General features: G+C 60.0%; 2 protein-coding genes across 10 annotated transcripts in view; both read left to right on the forward strand.

The window, feature by feature from the left end:
- The window catches only part of ARHGEF7 (Rho guanine nucleotide exchange factor 7), a 104527-nt gene extending 98924 nt beyond the window's left edge, over positions 1–5603 (forward strand). For all 7 annotated transcript variants that reach the window (XM_047756079.1, XM_047756073.1, XM_047756075.1 and 4 more), the window contains 3 exons: positions 1981–2080; positions 2303–2357; positions 3480–5603. In XM_047756079.1, the coding sequence (XP_047612035.1) occupies positions 1981–2080; positions 2303–2357; positions 3480–3602 (278 nt within the window). In that variant the 3' untranslated portion in view covers positions 3603–5603. The remainder of the gene's footprint in view (positions 1–1980; positions 2081–2302; positions 2358–3479) is intronic.
- A 908-nt stretch (positions 5604–6511) lies between these two features.
- On the forward strand, positions 6512–20323 carry TEX29 (testis expressed 29). Of its 3 annotated transcripts, none has more exons than XM_047756318.1 (4): positions 6512–6928; positions 8763–8873; positions 18677–18746; positions 19344–20323. In XM_047756318.1, exons 1-4 carry the CDS (start codon positions 6871–6873, stop codon positions 19603–19605), a joined length of 501 nt encoding a protein of 166 aa, XP_047612274.1. In that variant the 5' UTR covers positions 6512–6870; the 3' UTR covers positions 19606–20323. The 3 variants fall into 3 exon arrangements, with proteins under 3 accessions (XP_047612274.1, XP_047612273.1, XP_047612272.1); XM_047756317.1 differs by lacking the exons at positions 6512–6928; positions 8763–8873 and adding an exon at positions 16214–18005 and having other exon boundaries at positions 19344–19516; positions 20177–20323; XM_047756316.1 differs by lacking the exons at positions 6512–6928; positions 8763–8873 and adding an exon at positions 16214–18005.
- The last annotated feature ends 2285 nt before the right edge of the window (positions 20324–22608 follow it).

Consider the following 22608-nt stretch of genomic DNA (forward strand, 5'->3'; position numbering starts at 1 on the left):
CTGTGGTGGACGCACGGGGCCTTCTGGACCTCAGAGTTCTGGCCCTGCTAGGCCCTGTGCTGCCCAGGGCTGTGGGTCACCTGCAGTTTCCTTCTAAAGCAGTATTTCCCTGTGGGGCGCGGATGTCCCAGAAGTACCTCCCATTGACTGAGAAAGTTCTAGAAGACAAGGGCCTGCAGCCCCGCACAGAGGCCCCTGGAGCAGGCGGCTGGCCGGTCACTGGTCAGCGTGATGAAGTCGCTCAGGTCACGTCCCTTTCCAGGCCCTTGTCTTGGAGGTTGTCGCCTTCTGTCGGAAACGTTGTTCCCTGGCCGGACCAGGGGAGCTGAGCGCCGCCCTCCCTCCACGACGGGCCGGCCGGAGCCGTGGCTCCAGGATCCATGTCGGGCATGAACAGGGGGCCGCCAGCGGGCATCTCTGAAGCAGGACCAACCCATTTCAGCCCAAACACCAGCACTACAGCAGCTCGCCTGGCTCGTGACGAGCCGAGGACACGTCCGAGGGCGACCCTGGAGTTCTTCTCGGGCGCAGAAAAGCGCCCTCCTTGGCCTGAGACGCTCACGCCGCTGACACGCAGCGGTCTTCACACCCGGAGCTCCCTCGGCCTGACCCTGTGGAGGAGCCGGCCGCGTCCTTGTTCTGTCCAGCTCCCTGCGGCCTCGCGCCCCAGCCTCCCGGTGCGGGGCGGGGGGCGTGGGGTTTGGATGCCAGGCCAGGGGCCGGCACCTGCGGGCCTCTTCCCTGCAGCGCGCGGCCCCAGAGGGGAGGGCTGGAGGCTCTGGGCCTCGGTCGTCCCTCTTGTCATCAGGCCGTTGCCCGCCCTGTTCTGCCAGAGGCACCTGAGCTTCTAGTAAAACACTGGTGAAACTGTGAAGGCCTGTCTTGAAAACACGTGTGTCACGCTGGCTGTCCCCACAATGTCAGGACGCACAAGTGCCATCCTCCAGTGAGGCAGCCTTAGGGCAGAGCGCAGGCAAAGCAGAGAAAACGAGACCAGGCAGCTCGAGCCGCCGCCTGCGAGATGAGCGAGCGTGTCCCCCACGGCAGGTGTGCTGCTGATGAGACGAGTGGCTCTGCGGCAGCGCCCCTCACAGGCGTCTGGGAGGTCCCGTGTCCGTCCTCAAATGCGCATCCGTGTCATTTTTCAAAAATGTGTATGATGGCTGTTAGGGCTACGGAACTTAAACAGATCCTCTTCCTTTGCGTCCTTAAAGGAGACTGGCTTCTCATTTTCCCCTCTTAACATGATTGGGCTTCTCAGTCAATCTCTGAGGTCCCTGTTTTGCAGTCCGTGTTTATTGGGCGGCTGTCCTGGGTAAGCTTTGGCGCTGGGTCTTGGTTAAACGTTGTTCTGACCTTGTAAACAACTTGCTGCCCTTCCTGTTGGGGGAAAGGTGTTCAGATTCCAGGGACTGTAGAGTTTTCATAGGAGAAGCGAGGCATGACTCCCTCTTTCCTGACCACGTTCTGTCCCGCCATCAGCTGTCGCTGTGAGTGAAGTGTTTTCCGTGCCCGTTCCTGGACTTGGGAAACACTCAGTGTCCGTGAACTGCGTGATCCGATGGGAAGTTACAGTTCATGGAATAACAGGGCACAGAGCTGAGTCATGTGAATACTTTTCCCCCAGAGTTTGCATGTTTCCTCCAAGAGAGTCGGGGCAGTGGTCAGAACTTCAGCGCACCGCCTGTTGAAAATGTGGGGGTTTAAAAAAATCCCTAATCCGGCTTCAGAGCCTGAAGCCAAATGAACGGCGCAAGACCTCGTGTCTCACATGCCGTGGGTCTGCCGAAGGCTGGGCTCGGTGGAGGAAGCCGGCGAACGTTGCCCTTCTCGGGAGTAGGCGTGCGGTTTATAACCTGCTGGAATTAACACCGGGGATTTAGGATTGGTAATCACGTAGCATTGTGTAGTCAAGCTCTCTTCTCCTTCGGCCGTGGAATTTACCTGGGGGTGTTTTTTTTTTCTTTCAAATAATGATAGGTTCACGCAAAGAATCTGCCCCACAAGTTTTGCTTCCGGAAGAAGAGAAAATTATCGTTGAAGAAACTAAAAGCAACGGTCAGACAGTGATAGAAGAAAAGTAAGATGTATTCCGGTGATGTACAGCAGGCACGCGGTCTCTGGGGGAGCGCGGGGTGCTGGCCTCGGGGTGGGGGGTGGGGGTGGGGTCCGAAGGGACTTCTTGGCTGGGCCTGTGCCCCGGGCACGGAAGGCCGCCCGGAGCGCAGACCTGGCTGGGCGGGCCTGGCCGGGCGGCCGCCTCTCTGCCCCTCCCGGCTCAGGAGCCCCCCTTCTGTTTCAGGAGCCTCGTCGACACCGTGTACGCGCTGAAGGATGAGGTCCAGGAGCTGCGGCAGGTGAGGCGCCCTCCGCTTTTCCTCGCGGTGTGAGGGGGGGCCTTCGGAATGAAGCGAGCTGCCCGAGCCCCGTGAGCCCAGGGCGAGCCTGGCTTTCGGAATTGGGATTTCAGAAGTAGGTCAAACAGTGGGTCTTTTGTGAATGTGATAGCCCGGAAAGGAATCCTCGAAGGGCCTCATTTAAACGCTGTCCTCGTTGTGCTCTTCATCATAGCCCATCCCAACTTGTGTCGGAGGCGTCGTGCCAGACGCCTGAAACTCTACCATCTGGTCGCACATCTTGTTAGGTACCTGCCGTGACATTCTCTGTCACTTTCTGGTGTGACTCATAGTGCTTTTTCTTGAGAAACCATAGCAACAAGTCAATTAAAGGAGTTCCCGTTGTGGCTCAGTGGTAACGAACCGGGCTAGTGTCCATGAGGATGCGGGTTGGATCCCTGGCCTCGCTCAGTGGGTTAACGGTCTGGCCTTGCCGTGAGCTGCGGCATAGGTCACTGATGCAGCTTGGATCCCCTGTGGCTGTGGTGTAGGCTGGCAGCTGCAGCTCCGATTTGACCCCCAACCTGGGAATTTCCATGTGCTGCCTAAAAAGCAAAAAAAAAAAGGTTGATTAAGCGTGGTTACCTGGCCAAGCAACTTGGCGTGTTTGTGTATTTGTGGGTACCGGTGGGTGTGGTGTCTGAGGGGGGAGGCCGGGGAGAAGCCCGAGCACAGCTTGGCCTGGGCTGGAGAGCCCGCAGCGGCCCCTGGCCACACACTTAGAGCTGCCTTCGGCCATCCTGTCTCTCCCGCCCTTTGGGGGCTTCCTGCCGCTCTGCTGTGCGGGGGTCCCGGGGTGACGGTAGGGCACAGGCTGGCGGCCCCTCCCCGTCCCGTGTGCGGAGAAGGTTGTTGCACACCTGGAGAGTAGGTAGGAGGGACGCGAGGCGTGTCCCTGGGCCTTGTGCCGAGCCCCTCGCCCTCGGTCCGGGTGGAGACGCCGGGCCTGCTCCGTCTGTGCTCTGTCCTGGTGCCCGGGAGCGGCCGTGCGTCGCAGCCGGGCCGAAGCAGCGCGGGGCGGGTCCGGCGAGGCCCAGGTCTGCAGGCGGGGAGGTTCATTCCGTGGGGTCCGCTCACTTCCAGGACAACAAGAAGATGAAGAAGTCTCTGGAGGACGAGCAGCGGGCCCGCCGGGACCTGGAGAAGCTGCTGCGCAAGGTGCTGAAGAGCATGAACGACCCCGCCTGGGACGAGACCAACCTCTGAGCCCCCCGCCTGGGGACACGCGGGACCCCGGGGTGGCAGGCTGCAGGGCCTCCCGCCTCCGCCTCCGGGGTGTGGATCACGGCCGAGCCGCCCCAAGGCCCACGAGGGGGGACAGACGCAGGGCCAGCCACGTGCTCTCCTCTCAGCGGCTCAGCTCCTTGTCCACGGTCGGCGTGCTGCCTGCCGGACGCAGGCCTGGCCTTCCAGGCTCTGCGGATACGTGTAAATGTTCCCCACACGCTTCCTGTACATGCCCTGTTGTGAACGCGTGTCCGTGGTGGTTATACCCGGGCTGATCCCTGTGCTAGGACCCCCTCCACTAGCCTCTCAGGTCCCTGCGCTGGGGCTGGGGCTCCGGCTCCCGTCCAGGGGTCTTGGGGGCACCTGCCCTGCGCTCCACAGCAGCGGCCACGGCACTCTGGAGACGCTTCCCACGCAGGCCCTGTACCTGCAGATGCACCTTAGCCCCCGAGAGTCTTCTGGGGGGCGGCGTTGGGTCACCGTCGTGCAGTGCTCTGGCCGGACCCAGGGGAGTCTGGCCTCAGCCCTGAGCCGGAGTCACGTCCACCACCAGGGCGCGGCTCTGTGTGAGCTGTGAGCGTCAGGTGCACCCACTGCGTGGGGGGTCCGGCAGCCTGATGGGCAGGCTGGCCTGCACCTCCACCAGGCGCACTGCTCTGTGCCCCCTGAGAGAGTGAGAGCCTGTAAATAAGTGTATTTATTACCCGGCGCTGTGGCTTCCGGGCCTGGCCAGGGGTTCTGTGTGGGGCTGGTCTGAACCCCAAGACCTGCTCTCCGGGGTGCAGCGGGCAGCCCGCCCTGCAGTGTGCACCGCGGCCGGAGGCATCTTTCCTCTGGGCGAGGATCCAGCAGCACGCATCGTCCAGTCCCGGAGCCATGCAGGTCGAACCCCTCCCAGATGGCAGGGGAGACACCTGAGGAAGCTCCGGGGCGGGACGGCGGTCCCAGGACCTCTGCTCTCCCCTTTGCTCTTCGGAAGAGGTCTTTTTACGAGAGAGAGAAACTTACAGAGAACAAGTGTCATATCTTTACAGACCAAAATCACAGCTCTGGGCACGGGAGACCTCTCAGACTTCTGACCCTTCAAGGGGCCCAGCTGTCCGACGTCCATGAACCGGGCAGCTCAGAGCAGCTGGTCCTGGGTGTCCGTGGGCCCCGTGGGCCCCGTCCCACAGCGTGGAGCTCAGACTCCCCTGCCTGGTGGCGCTTCTGCGGCTCGGCCCCGACCTGCCCACAGTCGACCGTGTAACCAGGACGGCGGCTTCCTGCCTTGGCGCTGTCCTCATTGCCTCGGGGGCCGGAAAGCGTCGGCCTCTCCCCCTTTCCTGAGCCCTGTGTTGCCGTGGTGGTTTCGGGGACATGCGAGAGCCTGCAGGGGAGCAGGTGGATTAACTCAGGAAGCACGCCCGTCACCTGATTGCCCCACACCGACGGGCAGCGTTGCCACCAGCGTCCCGGGACGGGGCTCCTCCAGACCTGCCTTAACCGTTGATTCTCGCATCAAGGGAGACGGTGGGGATTTTACTGCCCCTCCCCCAGAGGGTGAGCTGCGAGTCGCTTGCATAACGTGTTACTTTTTTCACCGAGGATCCAGGGCTTGACTGAGCTTTTTAGGGAGCAGAGAAGATGGACCTTCTAGAAACCTGCCTGTTGTAAACAGACTGCGTCTGTGTCTCAGCACCTTCCGGGGCCTGGGGGTGGCTGGGCCACTCTGCCGCCCAAGGCACCTCTGCTCCCGCCTTGCGTGGACGTGGAGACAAAGCCATTTCCTCGCCAGGGATGCGCGGCCTCTGTCCTGCGCACCCCCTGCCCCCAGCCTGTGGGCTCCTGATGCCTCTGCGTCCTCCGTCCTCGGGGACACGCAGGGCCCCCGTTTACAGCTGTGGGGACACTTCCCGACACGCGCAGTTGGTGGCCTGGCACTGACCACTCATGCTCCATGGTTGTAATTATTAAACTATTTTTCTTATGGTACAAACATGTCACTTTTTCTGTGACGCGTTTTTCTGGGTGTGTCACCTTTCCATTTTCTTTTCATACATTTTTAAATTGGGGTGTGAATTTCATCACTGGGCAGATCACATCTTAGATTTGGGATATTTGAAGAGAAATAAAATTAGAAGACCAAGTCTGGGGGAAGGAATCGGAAGGAGAGGCTGACGGTGTGGCCCCCGCTTGGTCTGGAAGCTCAGGGGAGCGGGCCTGGGGCTCCATGCGTGAATGCGGCTTTCCTGATCCCGTGGGTCCTTTGGGGCTGTCGTGCGGCAAAAGAAAGTGGCTTGTCTGATGAAGCCCCCCCACCCCCACCTAAGGGAGCGGAAATCCAGTGCTCGGGGACGCCGCCAAAGCCAGACGAGGTGGGCAGAGGGTCCTGGCGCGTCTCCCCCAGAACCCCCACCCTGGACCCGACGGCACAGTTGTCATCGCCGCGGTTTGAGGAAAGGTGCTGTCGGATCGCTCGGCCAGGTGTCCGCCGTCCTGCGTCAGCTCTTAGGGACACACGTGGTGGTACGTGTGTCCTGTGGACACACCTGTCCGTCCTGCTCTCTGTGTCCCTGTGGTTCACCTGCCTGGGGAGGAGCTGGTGGCAGCTGTGCACCTGTCTGCATGACGTACTTTCTGTCCCCGGGCTCTGGGATTTCCAATTTCTACTTTTTTTTTTTTTCTTCTTACTTTTTAGGGCTGCACACTCAGAATATGGAGGTTCCCAGGCTTGGGGTCAAATCGGAGCTGTAGGCTCTGGCCTACCCCACAGCCACAGCAACGCCAGATCCGAGCCGCGTCTGCGACCTACACCACAGCTCACGGCAAACCTGGATCCTTAACCCACTGAGCGAGGCCAGGGTCGAGCCCGCGTCCTCATGGACGCTAGCGGGGTTTGTTACCACCGAGCCATGGCGGGAACTCCATTGGCTCTCCCACCCCGCCTGCCTGAGCTCTATGATGTCGGGGTCCTGTGTGACCTCACAGCGGGCTGGGCAGGCCTTCCATTGGCTGGAGCAGTAGGAGAGGCAGTGGCCAGTTTCTCGTCTGATCCGAAAGCTGTTGTCCACTCGGCCCGTGACTCTGAGTGAGACCCGTGGCTGGAGCTCAGCCGGGGACGTGTGCGACGGGTGAGGCCCAGGCCCCCTCGGCCTGGCAGCTCCCTTCCTGGCGCTGACTACGGCTTCGGCCTGTCCTCGAGCCCCCTGTGCTGACCTGCTGTCCCCAGGGCCCCTTGATCCCTCGCCAGCCTGCAGCTGCGACGATGAGATATGCCCCGGAATTCAAGAAGTCCCCCTCGCACCTCCTGAAGAAATTTGCAGGTGAGGCGGTGGCCGGGGGCGGGCTGTGAGCCTCGAGCCCACGCAGAGGAGGCAGGAGGGCACACGGGGCCGAGCGGGTGACCAGGACACGTGCTTCCAGACGCCCTGCGAGGCTGCACTCCTCCCGCGGAAGAGGCCCGGCCCTCGCAACCCCATTAGGGATTGTCTCTGGGTCCAGTCGGGCCCCACAGCCCCGCGGCTTCCTACCCCCAAGTCATTCTTCAGGGAGCCCCTCGTAGGGGACGCCCCGGAGGAACCTGGGGACCCGGGGCTCCACACCACATGGGATGGAGGGGGCGGGGGGCTGCTCTCACATCCACGGAGGAAACCCTTCCCAGGAGTGTCCCAAGGGGTTCCCGCCAGGGGGGGGTGCTTCCCCCGCCAGGACCCAGGCACCTGTACCCCATTCTGTCCGGGGAGCCCTGACGTGGCCACGAGCACCTTAGCATCTGAGATTACGTCCGCTCTGGACTCTGGTCCTGAACCCACGTGTCCTTTGAGGACCCAGGCCTCCTGAAGCCCAACCAGGGCCAGAGGGGGCAGAGGGACCTGGGGGGTGAGGCGGCCAGGCCCCTGCGGACAGCGGGGTGGCTCCGCCTCCACTCTTGGATCTGGAAAGATGGTGCAAGACCAGCGGGGTTTGGGACCCGAGAGGACGCCCGGGAGGTGAGGTGGCTCTGGGGTGTCCCGGGCCGAGTCCCTTTTCCTTCCGAGTCTGCAGGCAGAGGTAGGGAGGTGCCTGTGGGCAGCTGGGGGCGCAGGTCGCGTGCCCAGGCCCGCCCCCAACTGCCGGCCGTGGCCCTCGGACCCCAGGTTTCACGGCCTCGCTTCCAGTGGGGGTGCAGGGAGGGTCTCTGAGGAGGGGTTGCTGTCACTTTCCTTCAAACGAGCTAGAACTCAAAGGAAACACCCCGAACCCCAAGGCACCACCCCCCCTCCCCCCGCCGCCGCAGCCCAGATCTGCAGGGAGCTGAAGCCAGCACCGCTCATGTCCCCCCAGCTCTGCAGGGACCAGTGCTTGCCCGGGGAGCGCGCCCGGTCAGCAGGCCGGCTCTGCTGCTGGGGTCCGGCTACGGCAGGGCCGGCTGTGCGCGGGGTCCCGGCCTGGCGCCTCTCATCCGCAACCACCCCGCCATTGGTCTGCAGCAGCGCATCCTCAGCAGAGGCTGCCCCGGCCTGTCCCGGCCTGTCCTTTCCTGCCCGGGGAGGCCGTGGTGACAGGACAGGGCACCGGGGGTGGAGCGTCCTGGGAGAGGGAGGCCAGGGCTGGAGGGACAGCGGGTTTCGCTGGAAGCCCTCATCTGAGGGGCCGAATCCCCTGGGAAGGTGGGGCCCCTCTGGCCCCAGGTGGACCTGGCCTCCTGCCCCCGGCCGCGCTCAAAGCTGCAGAGCCTGCGCTTGCCCGGACCTCAAACGCCCCGTCCCTTGGCTTCCACGTTGCAATTCTGAGATACCAACCAGCCCCTGTGGGTCATTTTACCTCGCCATGTGCGTAGACATGAAATAGTCGGGCCGTCCCGCTTGGGCTCCCGGCCACCTGTCGTGTCAGACCTTTGTTTGCCGTTTTCTTTGTGTGGCGCCGAGCCCGGCGAGCTCCCCGCCGAGATGTATTCTCTCCTCCGTCGCTGGAGGACCCTGCGTTATTCCGTGTAATTAACTTGACGTTATTTTGTTCAGAAATCTAATTCATTCCAGACCTGAGTTTCGAAGTGAGGTCTGTAGGAGGCATTGTTAAAACCATCTCACACCCCACACACGAACCTGCAAGCTCCCCTCCCGTCCTTAGAGTCGGGGGCGGCGTTCTCGGGCGACAGCCTGTGTGTCTGCCTTGCAGTGTGTGACATCCCTCTGTACGACATATGCGACTACAACGTCACCAGAGACCGCTGCAAGGAGCTGGGGTGCTGCTTCTACAAGGGCGTCTGCTACGAGAAAGCCGTTCCCTGTGAGTAGCGGGGCCGGGCCCAGCCGAGGACCACACCACGAGGGCCCAGGACGGCCTCCTCTGGCTGGACAGGCCCCTTTACTGTCCCCTGGTCATGGCCCTGCTCGGCGCAGCAGGGAGAGAGGGCTCTGAGGGTCTGGTGATGGACTTGGGCCCGGAGGACGCCCACCCCGGGGGCCATGCTGTCGAGGGGGCTGGAGAGCCCCCTGCTCTGGGGGTGCGCGGGGCTGGCTCGAGGGAACGGTTCTGCAGAAGCAGCTGGCTCGGGCCAGGCCCCTGCTGCTGTGGGAGAGCTGAGACCTGAGCAGAAACACGACACACCCCTGACACGGACCTGCTCCCGTCGCTGGAGCCCGGCTGGGGTGGGGGATGGGGAGGCGGCAGGAGCTGGGGGAGGCGGCACCCTGTGGGTCAGGTTGGGGCGGGCCCCCAGGAGAACGGCTCAGGGGGCGGGGAGGGGGTGAGCTGGGACACCCCGAAGCCGTGCGCTCTGCAGCTGCCACACCTCGGCCCCTGGGATCGTCGAAATCCCTATTTCCAAACCCTCCGATTCTTCCTGACAGTTGCCCTTATGTGTCCTTTTGAGGAACCGGGGTGGGGGCTCTAGGCCTTTGGGGAAGGGGTGAACCAGCCCCTGGACGGGGCAGCCTACATGGGATCTCACTGCAGAGGCGGGACACGCCCGCAGACGCTCTGATGCCCCGGGAAGCGCGTCTCGGGCCGCCACCCTCCCTCCGCCCTCGGCACCCGCGCGCCAGGCTCCCCGGGGTCCCTTCTCCCCTCATTTCTCCTCTGCCATCCCAGCTGGGCTGGGCCCCCCATCCCCCAGAGTCTGCCTGCCTTCTCGCTCGTGCCCATGGGGCGGCCAGACCCCCGCACGCGCAAAGCCTCGAGCCGGCTCCTTCAAAGACGCATCGTTCTGGGAAAACAATCCAGGTGCCAAAGCCTTGGCACGGCCCGGGGTTGGCACCTGTCTTCCCTCAAGGCAGAGATCGGGCGCTTAGCGCAGAAGAGGAGACAGTTTGGCTTAAAAAGAGGCCAAGAGAGGAGTTCCCGTCGTGGCGCAGTGGTTGACGAATCTGACTGGGAACCATGAGGTTGCGGGTTCGATCCCTGGCCTCGCTCAGTGGGTTACAGATCTGGCGTTGCTGCTCGGATCCCGCTTTGCTGCAGCTCTAGTGTAGGCCGGCGGCTGCAGCTCCGATTGGACCCCTAGCCTGGGAATCTCCATATGCTGAGGGAGCGGCCCTAGAAAAGGCAAAAAAAGACAAAAAAATAAAAAGGTCAAGAGGTCACAGCGAACGCCCCTCAAGGCCGGGAGGGTTTCCTGAGGACGTTTCTCCTTCAGACCTTGCGAAAGAAGGCTGGGGACCAGATCTCCTTGCTCGTCCACCTGCCAACTCCACACCCCACACCCCTCCCCCGGTGCCCAAAGACGGAAGCAGCTGGAAGTTACCTCTTTGGGTTACTATTTTCATGTATGAGATAAAATCCTCATAGCATAAAAGTCACCCTTTGAAAATTGCCCAATTCAGTGGCTTTCAGCATATTCACAAAGCTGTGCGGCCGTCACGCTGTAAATTCCAGAACATTTTCATTATTCCAAAGAGACCCGGACCCACTGAGAGGGCACGCCAGCCCCCGGCAACCGCTGCTCTGCCACTGTGGATCTGCCTGCCCTGGACGCTTCCTACGAACACAGCAGGTGTCAGCACATTCCTCTTTATGGTTAAACAATAGTCCTTCGCGTGGATGGACCACGTTGTGTTTATCTGTCTGTGTGTTGAGGGACTTTTGGGTCGTTTCCACTTTTTAGCTCTTATGAATAGAGCTACTCTGAGCAGATGTGCACAGATCCTCTTGGGTAGTTACCTGGGAGATTTGTTGGCCCATGTGTTAATTCTGCTTAAAAAAAAAAAAAAATGTCTTTCGGCCACCCGTGTGGCATGCAGAAGTTCCCGGGCCAGGGACGGCGCCCGCCCATGGTAGCGACCGGCGCCACAGCAGTGGCAATGCAGGATCCTTAGCCCGCTGAGTCCCTGGGCGCTCCAGTTCTGGTCTTCAATGTTTGAGGAAACATCCAGCCACCTTCCAAGTGGCTACGCCGTTTTACACTCTGCCTGGCGGTGTTCGAAGCTGCCGGTTTCCCCATCTCCTCACCAACACTTGTCATCCGTCTCTGATTAGATCCGTTGCAGTGCTGTGAAGCTGTATTTTATTGTGGTCTTGACTTGTGTTTCCCTGGTGAGCAACGATGTCACGCTTCTCTTCACATGCTTATGGGCCATTTGTGTTATCTTTTCACTGTGCCGACCTATTTTTCTTTTCTTAAAGTTATTTCTGTGTGTTTTGTTCTTTCTGATGTTATTGTAAATTGAATCGTCTTCTCAATTTTATTTTCAAGTTGTAAATAGAATCATCCCAGGTGTATATCCAGTAGAATTGTTTGTTTAAATTTTTTAATGTTTATTTTTTGCTTTTTAGGGCCCCACCCATAGCATACGGAGGTTCCCAGGCTAGGAGTCGAATTGGAACTACAGCTGCCGGCCCACACCGCAGCCACAGCAACGCCAGATCCGAACCGCGTCTATGACCTACACCACGGCTCACGGCAACACTTGATATTCGACCCCCTGAGCGAGGAGGCCAGGGATGGAACCCGCATCCTCGTGGATCCTAGTCGGGTTTGTTAACCACTGAGCCATGAAGGGAACTCAGAATTGTTTTTTTATATTGATCTTGTAGCCTGCAAACTTCTTGAACTTGCTTATTAATTCTTCTTATTTTTTAGCTTATTCCTTAGGATTTTCTACACGCATGAGTGTATCATCTGTACAAAGAGCGAGTTCTACTTCTTCCTTTCCCATCCGGACGGTTTTCTTTTCTTTTCTTACCGACTTGCCCTGCTCGAACTCAGTAAAATCATGGGTGGAGGCAGAGAGAGTGGACCTCCGTGCCTCGTTTCTGATCTTTACAGACAGCCTCGCACCGTCAGGTATGGTGGTAGCTTGGATGGTATTAGGTTAAGGGAGCTCCCTTACCTTTCTAGTTTCCTCAGTGTTTTCATCATATTAGGATGTTGGATTTTATCAAATTCTTCTGCTGCATCCATTGAGCCCTCAGGGGTGGTCTTTATCTCCCATGTCGATTTGAGTTATTATCTGGGACACGTTTCTTTCATCCCAAAGGACTCCCGTTAGTATTTCTTATGAGGAAGCTCTGCTAGGGCTGAATTCTCTGTTTTTGTTTATCTGGGAATGTCTTAATTTCTCCTTCAGCTTTGAAGGATAGATTTTTGAAGGATAAGTTTATAAAATTCTTAGTTGACTGTCAGCACTTTGAATATGTCATCCCATTGCCTCTGCCCTCTAGTTTCTGATGAAAATCTGCTGATGACCTTAAGTTTTCTGAAATTCCCATCGTGGTGCAGCGGAAATGAATCCGACTAGGAACCATGAGGTTGCGGGTTCGATCCCTGGCCTCGCTCTGTGGCTTCAGGATCCAGCGTTGCTGTGAGCTGTGGTGTAGGTCGCAGATGCGGCTCGGATCTAGCATGGCTGTGGCTGTGGTGGAGGCCGGCAGCTATAGCTCCAAATAGACCCCTAGCCTGGGAACCTCCATATGCAGCGGGTGCCGCCCTAAAAAGACAAAACAAAACAAAACAAAAAAACTTAAGTTTTCTTTACTCAGGGCATGTCGCTTCTCTGTGCGGCTTTCAAGATGTGTGCAGGTGTGGATTTCCTTGGTTTTATCCTGCTCGGAGTTCACGCAGGTTCTTGGCTATGTGGATGAACATTGCTCAAGTTTAACCAGTTTTTGACATTTCCTCGAATATTCTTTCTGCCTCTCTCTCTCCTCTTTCCCTCTGGGACTCCCATTCTGCATGTTTGGTACACTCCATGGCACCCCACAGATTTCTGAGCTTCTGTTAACTTTTCTTAAGTCTTGTTTTTTCCTTTCCGTTGCTCAGGCTGGACAATGTCAATTGCCTTATCTTCAAATTTGTTGATTCTTTCTTTTGTCTGCTCAAATCTACCAATGAGGAGCTTTGGTGAGATTTTTCACTTCTGTTGTACTTTCAACTTCTGAATTTCTATTTGCTTCCTTTTTTAAATAACTTTTATCTTTTTATTGGTAGTCCCTGTTTGGCGAGCTATTCTCACCCTTTTGTTCTTTGAACATATTTAAAATAACTCAAGTCTTCGCCTAGTAAGTCTAACGTCTAGGCTTCCTGAGGGACAGTCTGTATTGATGGCCTTTTTTCACGCATACAGCCGTGGTTTCTTGTTTCTTTGCACGTCTCTTCGATGTGTTGAAAATCAGACATTGTAAATAATGTAACGTCGCAACTCTGAACATCAGGTTCCCCTGCATCCGCAGCTCTCTTGTCATTGTCCCTGCTCAGCGTTTCCGAGCTGTTTCTGTAAAGTCTGCGTCCTCCGTGGTCGCTGGAGACTCTGCTGGCCGAGCAGAAGTCCCCACAGATACATGCAAGTGGCCTCTGCGGAGGCCTCTGTGCGTCGGGGCTCACCTTTAATGCTCAGCCAGGTAGTTTCCAGCTCCGCCGTAAATGCCACTTCACGCCTGCTCCAAACCTCACGGCCAGCCCGCAGTACGCGCTCAGGGCCCTCTCTCAGCCTGGATGTGCCTGTTGCCTTCTAGGGTCCATGGAATACGCTGCAGCTCCCAAACCTCCCTGTGGACAGGTCAGCACCCAGGCTTCCCCCTTAAGCTTTTTCGTCAGCCAGGTATTTGCCCCCACCTGCCATCAGCCCCCTCAGCCGGCACGATTCTCAACGGTTGCCTCTGATTGCTTTCGGCAAACGGCTGAGGGAGAGGCTGCTCACAGTGCACGGACTCCAAGTCGAGTCAAAGAAAGGCGGTCTTGCAGTGGGGCCTTCCAGTGACGCGGCAGGGGCCCAAGCAATGACAGTTCCGTGGGCGCTTCAGACCTTCCTTGTCCCCCCAGCAGCGCCTGGCTGCCGCTCGTCACCAGGATTGTGGGCTCTTGGCTTTCGTGGCGACCCTGGAGCTGGAGGGCGGGCAGGAGAGGGGGGACGGCGGCACGTGAGGACGTCCAACCGTCGCTGTTCCGACCGAGACTCAGAAGTTCATCGGGAAAAACCGATGGCGGCGAGCTTTTGGTGAATTTCCAGCGTTTTGGAAAAGTTTATCTGGTACTTCTGGCCCTTGTTCGTTGCTTTTATGGAGGAGGGTATTGGGGGCGGGGGGCGGGGGGACGCCTCCTCTGTCATTTTGGTGAGGCCCCCCTGACTGCTGGTCCTGGGCTTTAACCGGTTCTGTCCAGTTGTACACAGTCGGGTAGCGGGAGTTTCCATGGGACAGAGTGCTTTTCCCTTAAAGGAGTCTGTCGCCGCCCCCCCCCCCCCCCCCGCCTCATCGTAAGTTTAACCCCCGCATCATTTCCACACCACCATCGTGCTCCGGAGACTTGCCGCGTCTCGGGTTCCCCGCCGTTCAGTGACCTGTCACCTGGCTGCGTCGCAGCAGCTCACTCCTGCGGGTGGGACAGGCCCTCCTGAGGCCGACTGCATGGCGCTGGGTGGTGGTTGGGCTGTAATTTGCTGCCTTTCGCACAGGGTCTCTGTGTTGCTTTGTGGTTTTGGAAGTTTGCCTCACACACGTCTCACTCTTTGGAGCGCAGCCAACGACGACAGGGCGGCTCGCTTCCTGTCCATCTTGGGGTTCAGCATCTTAGGGGACCCTGGCGTCCCAGGCACCGACATAGCTTGGTTTTTCTGAGCCGTTTCCCAGGGGGGCTCCTGAAATCCCAGGGCATGCGAGTTTGTTCCTTCCATCTTGTGCACACAAAGACACAAGTCCTGGGCCTGGCCTTTGGGCACGAATGACCCCGTTTACTCACGTCCTAATGACACGGGGCCCTGACGGCGTAGAGCGGTGGCGCTTTGGACCCATCGCGGGAGACTGCAGCCAGCAAAGGAACAGGGAGCCCACACGCCGCTGCTTTTTCTTGCTGCTGCTTCTGTCCCAACCCCGAGCGTTTCCTCGTGCCCTTTTGTAAATGTTGGCGTGTCAGACACGGTTTAAGTGGGAGCCAGTCACCTGGCGCCTGTCACGCGTGTGAAAAATGAGCCTCATTCTTTACAGCACCTTAATTATTAGGGTCCTTGAAGAATCCAGAAAAGGACACAAACTCCAGCATTTTTGGTCCTGGAAGAGGACTTATGTTCTGCAAGTGGGCCTGTCGTTTTTGCCCGGAGGCCAGCGTTAAGCTTCCTCCCGTCCTTCCAGTTGGAAGACGGGAGCTGCGCGGGCTAGGCCTTTTCTCCTGACTTCTCTGAGCTTGAGAGGCAGGGCCATCCGTGGGAAGAGTCTGGGCAGCGAGCCCTGCACCGGCTTCCCGCTGTGCCCTCGAATTATTTTCCGTCTCTTTGGCGTCTTGCTCGCTCGAGGCGGCGCGGGAACCTCTGTGCTGTGTAAGTGGTGGTTCGGTGACAGGGTATCACGACTTCTTTGTGCACGAAATTCCGTGTTATGAAAACCCTTCACCGGCTCCTTAAATTGGCTGGTTTGAAGTGTAGATTGTGTTACGGCATAATCTGTATTATTAAGAATATGAACTTGGGGAATTAGCATTAGATCTTTGAGAAGGAAATGGGAATTCAAAGAGAATGACTTGCCTTCATTCTTCAGTCTTGATTTAGGAAACGTTATGTAACCTGTCATCTCTGCCGAGTGTTTGACTTCAGCTTTTCGTGGGACTTGCTGAGGCAATTTCAAAACTTTTGTGTAACTGTACTTGGGGGAGGGTGTGCCAAGACCCTCCCTCAGGAACACGCTTTCTTCAGCTGCTGCTGCTTCTGAGAGAGCGTCATCCTGCAGGTGGTTGCCGATAAGTCCTAGAAACTGCTCGTAACCCGTAGTGTCCACAGCCCAGCGACTGTGCCGAGCGAGGCACTGAGGTTCGGTCCCTGCTTTCAGGACACAAAGGAGGAGTTCCTGGGAGTTCCTTTGTGGCTCCGCGGGTTAAGAGCCCAGCTAGTATCCATCCCTGGCCTTGCTCAGTAGGTTAAGGATCCAGTGTTGCTGTGGTGCAGGCCGGCAGCGGCAGCTCCAATTCGACCCTCAGCCTGGGAACCTCCAATATGCCGCAGGTGTGGCCTTAAAAATGAGAAGAAGAAAAAAAAAAAGTATGAGTTCCTGCTGTGGTGCAACGGGGTTGGCAACGTCTCTACGGCGCCAGGGTGCAGGTTTGATCCCTGGCATGACACAGTGGGTTACGGGTCCAGCGTTGCCGTAGCGCCAGCACAGGTCACAACTGCAACTTGGATCTGATCCCTGGCCCGGGACCTCCAGGTGCTGTGGGGTGGCCAAAAAATAAAAAAAATCTAAAAAGCGAAGGACAAAAAGTACTTGCACATATAAACATATAGACGATTGAAAACTCACTCATTGACTGAGCATGCGTCTTCAGCGGGACGTCGCTCATACGTACATTCTGATTTCTTCCATGAACCAGGTCCCCAAATCACCCTCAGAGACACACCCCCCTGCGACTCAAGAATTGGAGGGTCGCCCTCGTGTCCCTTCCAAGCTCCGGGGTCACTCTTCGTCGTGTGCTTTTTAAAACATGCTGCGGTGCTGTGCCAGTCTCTGCTGTGCGGGAGAGCTGCGCGTTCACGCTTCCGCTTGGCTTCCCTCGAAGTCATGAGCTTCATTTCAGGTGCGCCTCGTGCCCAGGCCCTGGAACCCCCTGTATTTATCTGTCACTGTGGGACATGTTATCCAAAGCGTAGCAGTTAAAACAACAGCTGAGGGGCTTAGCTGCGTGGCTTGGGCGCGGGGGACCCGTGAGACTGGAGCCAAGCTGTCGGGAGGCTGTGGGCGTCTGAGGGCTGGCCTGGGGCCCGCCGGTCGCATCAGCGTCAGCGCTGACCTTGGTAGGAGGCATCTCGTACCAAGGTCAACTCGCGGGTCCTCGTGGCGGGAGACGGTCTTCCCTGGAGTGAGCAAGATTTGGGGGTCCTGTCCCCACACCATGCCCCTGGTTCAGAGGTTGGCCCCGTGCACTGCGGGGGCGTCTACACCGCGGCGTAAATACCAGGAGGTGAGAGTGACCTGGAGATTCGCGGGTGAACCCAGGGAAACACTCTTCCACGAGAGGCATCCCTGAGAGAAACCAGCCCGATGCTGAGAGGAAACTTCCAGCGATTTCTGAATCCGGTCACCGCCAGCGGGGTGGAGGCTGTGTCTCAGCCTCTCCCTGCGGGCTCCCGATCGTGGCGCGCCTGCTGTATACGCCGTCACTGCTCCCGGAGCTCCAGCACTTTAAGGAAAGCGAGCCTCTGTGTTCCGCCCCCAGCGCTTTGGCTCCAACCCCTTGCAGCTTTGTGACTCCAGCCCCACATCCCCGACCCGGCGGCCTCCCTGCGTCCGGAGCCCGGGCAGTGGACACAGGTCCCGGGAGGCAGCTTTCTCTGCGAGCATCCGTACCTGCTGTTGTGGGCTGGATGCGTCCCCTGACAGGTGCTGCAGTCCCAGCCTCTGGAGCCCATGGCTGTGACCTTATTTGGATCAGGGTCTTTGCTGATGTGGTGACTTAGGATGAGGTGGTGCAGGAGTGGGTGGCCCTCACCCGGTATGACTGCTGTCCTGTGAGAAGAGACACAGACCCAGGAGAAGGCCACCCAAAGCCCGCGGCACAGGGACGGTGGCCATGCGATGACGGAGCCAGAGACACGGTGTTGCATCTGCTGGGCAAGGGAAGCCTGAAACCGCGGCAGCCGCAGAAGCTGGAAGAAGCAAGGACGGCTCCCCCTGCCCAACCCCCCAGGCCTACGGAGGAAGCACGGCTCCGCCTACACCTGGGTCTTGACTTCGGGCCTCCAGAACGCGAGACAATGCCTTGCAGCTGGTTTCAGCTGCCCGTTGTGGTGCGGCCTCCGTCACCTGGGTGGCAGCCGGGGACGCTGTTGCACAAGCCAAGAACATCCCGTCCGAGGGTGTCCTTCCTGGTTCAGAGGGGGGAGGAGGTGAGGGAATTGGAGCAAGTCCGTCGCTGGAGGCTGTGCCCAGAGCCCAGCGATGGTGACAGGGATGTGGTGACGGCCGGCAGGCACCCAGGCAGGACCTCCTCGAGGCCCCGTGCTGGTAGCGAGCTGGCGTTCGCCCCTTTCAGTCTGACCCCAGGCTGATGAAGAGAGCAGAGAGGACAGAGCCGGGGGCGGAGGCGGTGGGGGGGGGGGGGCAGGGGGACGGTTTGGTCCCAGGGCCTCACTGGGGGTGCTCACGCTGACCAGGCCAGGGCGTGGGGGGCGGGGAGGGCCAACCTCCCAGTCCCCGGCCTCCCCCCTGCCCCGAAGTGGAGGAGGCTTGGGGGGCAGGCCCTGCCCCTACCCCCTCCCTGCCCCGCCCTGCCCTGGGAGCCTTGGGGGCAGGGGCGCATCCCCAAGAGTCGCCTGAAAGGCTCTGCCTCTCGTTGGGGTTTAGAGACGATGCGAGGGGCTGGGGGCTGTCCGGGAAACTGGAAGTCAGGCCTGTGGGACTCGTCCTCCAAGAAGCATCTCCTTATGTTTGGGGACAGTTCACCTGGGTACTGAGGGACCACTTCCTGGAAGTGGGGGCTGTGCGGCCCCGACACAGGCGAGGAGCCGAGTGCTGCGGGAGGCCAGTCTGTCTGGAGGGCGGACAGACAGACGGACGAGGGAGGCCCTCCGGACTCTGTCCTCGCAGACCGCGCCTGAGCGCTTGGGGGCGGGGCGGGCGGGGCAGCGTCGGGGGAGCCCGTCGTCGGAGGGCGAACCGCACTGTTTGTGTTGCAGCCTACGTGCAGTTCTTCTCCGTCTTGATCGTGCTCGTCGCCGGGGCCTTGGTCATCACCATTATTTACAGGTCGGTGCTTCTACCCTCAGACCCCCCGCAGGCCTGCCCGGGGAGTGGGGGGGATGCGAGCCAGGACCGCCAGCCCAGCGCGCCTCCCCCGCGCCCTTCAGAGCCACCAGGCCCTCACCCCGCCCCAGCCTAGGGCCAGCGAGCCGTGTCTGCAGAGCCCCCCGTGTTAAGGGCGAGGGCACCCGGCCAGGACCCGCAGCCGCCGGCTGGCCACGGGCGGGATGGCACCCGGCCCCTCCCTCGGGGCCCCCGCGCCTCGGGACGTGAGGAAGAGCCGCTGAGATTAGTCGAGTCACTCTGTCCAACGACGCGGAAACGCTTTCCTTCCTTGAGTGGCGCCGGTGGTGGCTTGGCTGCGACCTGCATGTGACACACACACGGTGCCCACCCTCCCTCCTGTCCTTGGGAGCCCGGGCACCGTGTTGGGGTGTCTGGAGCACCTGTAGGAAACTAAACGGGCACCGTTAAGGGGAAGCTTTTATCTCGGCAAACACACGTGCGGACCAGGAACCCCACATGTCTAGGGGCCGTCCTGGCTGGGTCGGCATCGGTCTCATCCTTCATTTCTCTGACTGTGGTGAAAACGCTCTCCGTCAGAGTCATCCAAGAGAGCCGGAGAGAGAAGGAGGTCCCCACGGAGATTCCTCTGTCGTCCAAGCCCAGCGCTAAATCTGAGCCCGCGCCCCCGGGCGAGCAGCCTGCGACGGCGTCGGCGGCGTCCAAGGTCTCCAGCTCCGAGCCGGAGATGCCCTTGGAGGGAGAGGAGGACGGTAAGGCGGCGGGCCGGCCGCTGTCCACCCCCGGACCGCCCGGAGAGACCCCGGCGCCGGTTCACCCTCCCCCAAGCCGTGCTTCTTAGTTTGGACGGAAGTCTGATCGTCCGACAGGGCGGGAGGGGGGCTGGGGGGCGGCTCTGCTCGCAGCGGGTTTTCCTGTCCTCGTCCACAGGCAGCTTTCCTCCCAGACACCGCCTCCCGCCTTTCTGTCCCCTCTGTGGGCGGCCGGTGCAGGGGTGTGGGCGGTGGGGTGGGGCGCCCGGGTTTCCAGGAAGCCTGTCTTGTCGCCCACCCTCGTGGGCGGCCTTGGCCGGAGCCTGGCAAGTGGGTGATGTTACCCACGTCACCCGGCCTGCCCGTTCTGGGATAGCAAGCGGCCTGCCCAGATGTCGGATGGGGCCCCCAACACACGTGCGGCCCGGTGCCCGCCTTCTCAGGGTGCTCCCTGCGGGTGGGTGTGGCCACGCCCTCCCAGGAGCGAGTGGGTGGCTCAAGGCAGCGAGGCCACCCACCACGCTCGCTTTCCGTAAATCACAGGAAGTCTGTAGCCAAGTTCACGGGCCTTGAAGAAACTCCCTCGGGACTGCTGGCATTTCAATCAAAACGCCACTTGTTCTTGCTCTGTTTTAAACCCAGTAACACTGACATTTGCAGATGAGGAAGAAACTGAGGATTGAGGGGCGAGACGGCGACTGGGTGCAAGGTGGCAGAAATCTCCGAAGAGGCACAGCTGGCCACAGCTGTTGAGATGTGTGATGGAATGACTGCCCATGGGAAAAAATAAAGGTATTTTGAATGCTTTGTGTGCTGTGGTGTTACCCCAGGCCGGACGCTTGTCTTAGGAGGGAGAAAGCCTTGGGAGCCCTGTGGCTCAGCAGCTCACGGCACCGATGCAGCCCTGTCACCGAGGCCCTGCACACGGCCCGCACGTCCATGTTCACCCGGTGGGCTGTCACGCAGACCCCTGGAGGTGGGCCTTGCCCAGCGGCAGCAGGAGTGTCTGAGGCCCCAGAACCATCACAGCGCCCCTCAGAGTTCCTGTGACAGGAGCACGTGGGCAGCGTGACCGACACATGCCAGGTATGGGTGCTGCCAGCCCAGGGAGGCATCTCTACACTGGAACTCGCGTCCCCAGAGCCGCCCAGTGGAGTTACGTGGATAAGAAAGCATCACATAGACGCCCCTGGAAGCCCTCATCTAGTTTCTAGCTGGTAGATTCTAGCGCGTGTGGACATGAGCAGTGGATCAAGGTCTTACTGCCGCAGGCTCCCTGTCGGTTCGAGGCTCAGCCTTCCTCCTGGCTGGCGTCCTGCGGACCTGCGTCGTTGCCCTTGGGTCGGGCCGGGCCAGGTGTCAGCACGTGGTCACGAAGCCCGGATAGTGGGTGTTTTAGGCTCCGCAGGCCCTGCGTTCCGACCGCCCTTCAGCTCTGCAGGTGCAGCGTCGGGGCAGCCACAGGGGGGTGGAACTGCATGGCTGAGGCCAGTTGCAGTAAATCCTCGCTGCTGAGAAGAGGTGACGGCTGTGGCCGCCGCCATTCCCTGGTCCTGAGACGCTGCAAGTGCACTTGGAAGCCAGTGACCTGGGATCTGTGACGTCCTTGATTGTCTTCAAATAAGACGGGGGATCCCAGGATCCCAGCGGGGAGCGGGTGGGCTCAGGTTCTAAATTCGCGCTGTCTGGAGGGGCACTGTTCCCTCAGGGGCCTGGGCTGGACCACCCTGAGCAGAGATGTTGAGATTAAATGCCCTGGACGCAGCCCATGAGCCCCAAGGGTGGGGTGGGGGGGGCACACCTCCCAAAGAGCTCCTGCCTTAAAGGGAAATGGGTGGGGCCCCTGGGCCATCCCCCAGACTCTGAGCACCAAGCTCCTGGTGGGCCACATGCCGGGGGTGGGGGGGCGCTGCCTACCTGGGATGCTGAGGCCCAGATCCCTCGCTCTGGCATGGGTGTGGGGTGGGGCTCAGAAGCCCACTGAGCAGCCTTGAGGGACTGGGTGAGGGTCTGCTGGGCGTGAAGGGATGGGGTCTGAAGGCCAGGGGCGCCCTCCTGAGTTCCCAGGGTTCAGGCCGCTGTGGGATGTTTGGTTGACCCCACCCAGCAGCTCCCTGGGCTCCGCTGCAGCCCAGTGACCAGGCAGCGTCAACAACATTTAGCCACCTGTGTGGTACGTGCTGTGGCCCCAGGCAGATCCCAGGTCCCATCACCCCGTTAGCTTGCGAATGAAGGATGCGAGCCCTGCGGCCAGTGGTGGCTCTTTCTAATAAAGGTTGGGGATTCATCCCTGCCTGTCCTGCTGCTGCTGGTTTTGGACCGGGAGGGGTGGGGTCGTGGGGGAGTCCTGCCCCCGCCCCTGGAACTGCCCTGAACTGGGAGGGGAGTGGGAGCTGTGCTGGCCTCACACCCTATGCCAGAAGCAGGAAGGGATAAGCGACCCCTGCGTGTCACTTGGGTCCCAGGCAGAGGACGCTGGGATGGAGGCAGGTGGGTTCTCAGACATCGTTCTGGGAGAAGGAGGACACAGTGCCCGGCAGGAGTCCAGCCCGGCCTGGGGGGCAAGGGAGGTGGCTAGTAGGTGGGGTGCGACCCGCTGCCGAGGGTCCTGTCTGGGCAGAGTGGCTCGGCCCCCTGCGTGCCCCTGCGCTCGCCACTGGACCAGGGCCACCCAGGGAGAGCGAGGTCTTGGCTGGAAGGCCAGGGTGCATGCTGGGGTGCTGTGGGGGCAGGGAGCTCTCGGGAGCCCCACCCCTGAGGCCAAGCACATGACTTCTGAAAGGGGGACCCGCGTTGGCTTCGGCCACTCTGCTGCTCAGGCTGCCGTGGAGCCACACGGGCCGCCAGACGGCCTGGCTCGGGCTCAGGGCGCCAGGTGGGTTCTCACCTCCTGGAGCACCTGGTGGGTGACAGGCCTCATGGGTGGCCAGGCCAGGAAGCTCCTTCCTTCTCAGGGACGAGGGGGCGGTGTCATCTTTGAAAGAGCAGCCTTCCGATAAACTCCGTGGAGCCGAAGCTTTGTGGTAAAACATCACCTGGGAGTTAAGAAGAGAAAAAGTTCTTGGTGCAGCAGCTCCAGGGTGGGGCCTGGA

The sequence above is a fragment of the Phacochoerus africanus genome, chromosome 13, assembly GCF_016906955.1.
Source record: "Phacochoerus africanus isolate WHEZ1 chromosome 13, ROS_Pafr_v1, whole genome shotgun sequence".
In the NCBI taxonomy this organism is placed as follows: domain Eukaryota; kingdom Metazoa; phylum Chordata; class Mammalia; order Artiodactyla; family Suidae; genus Phacochoerus; species Phacochoerus africanus.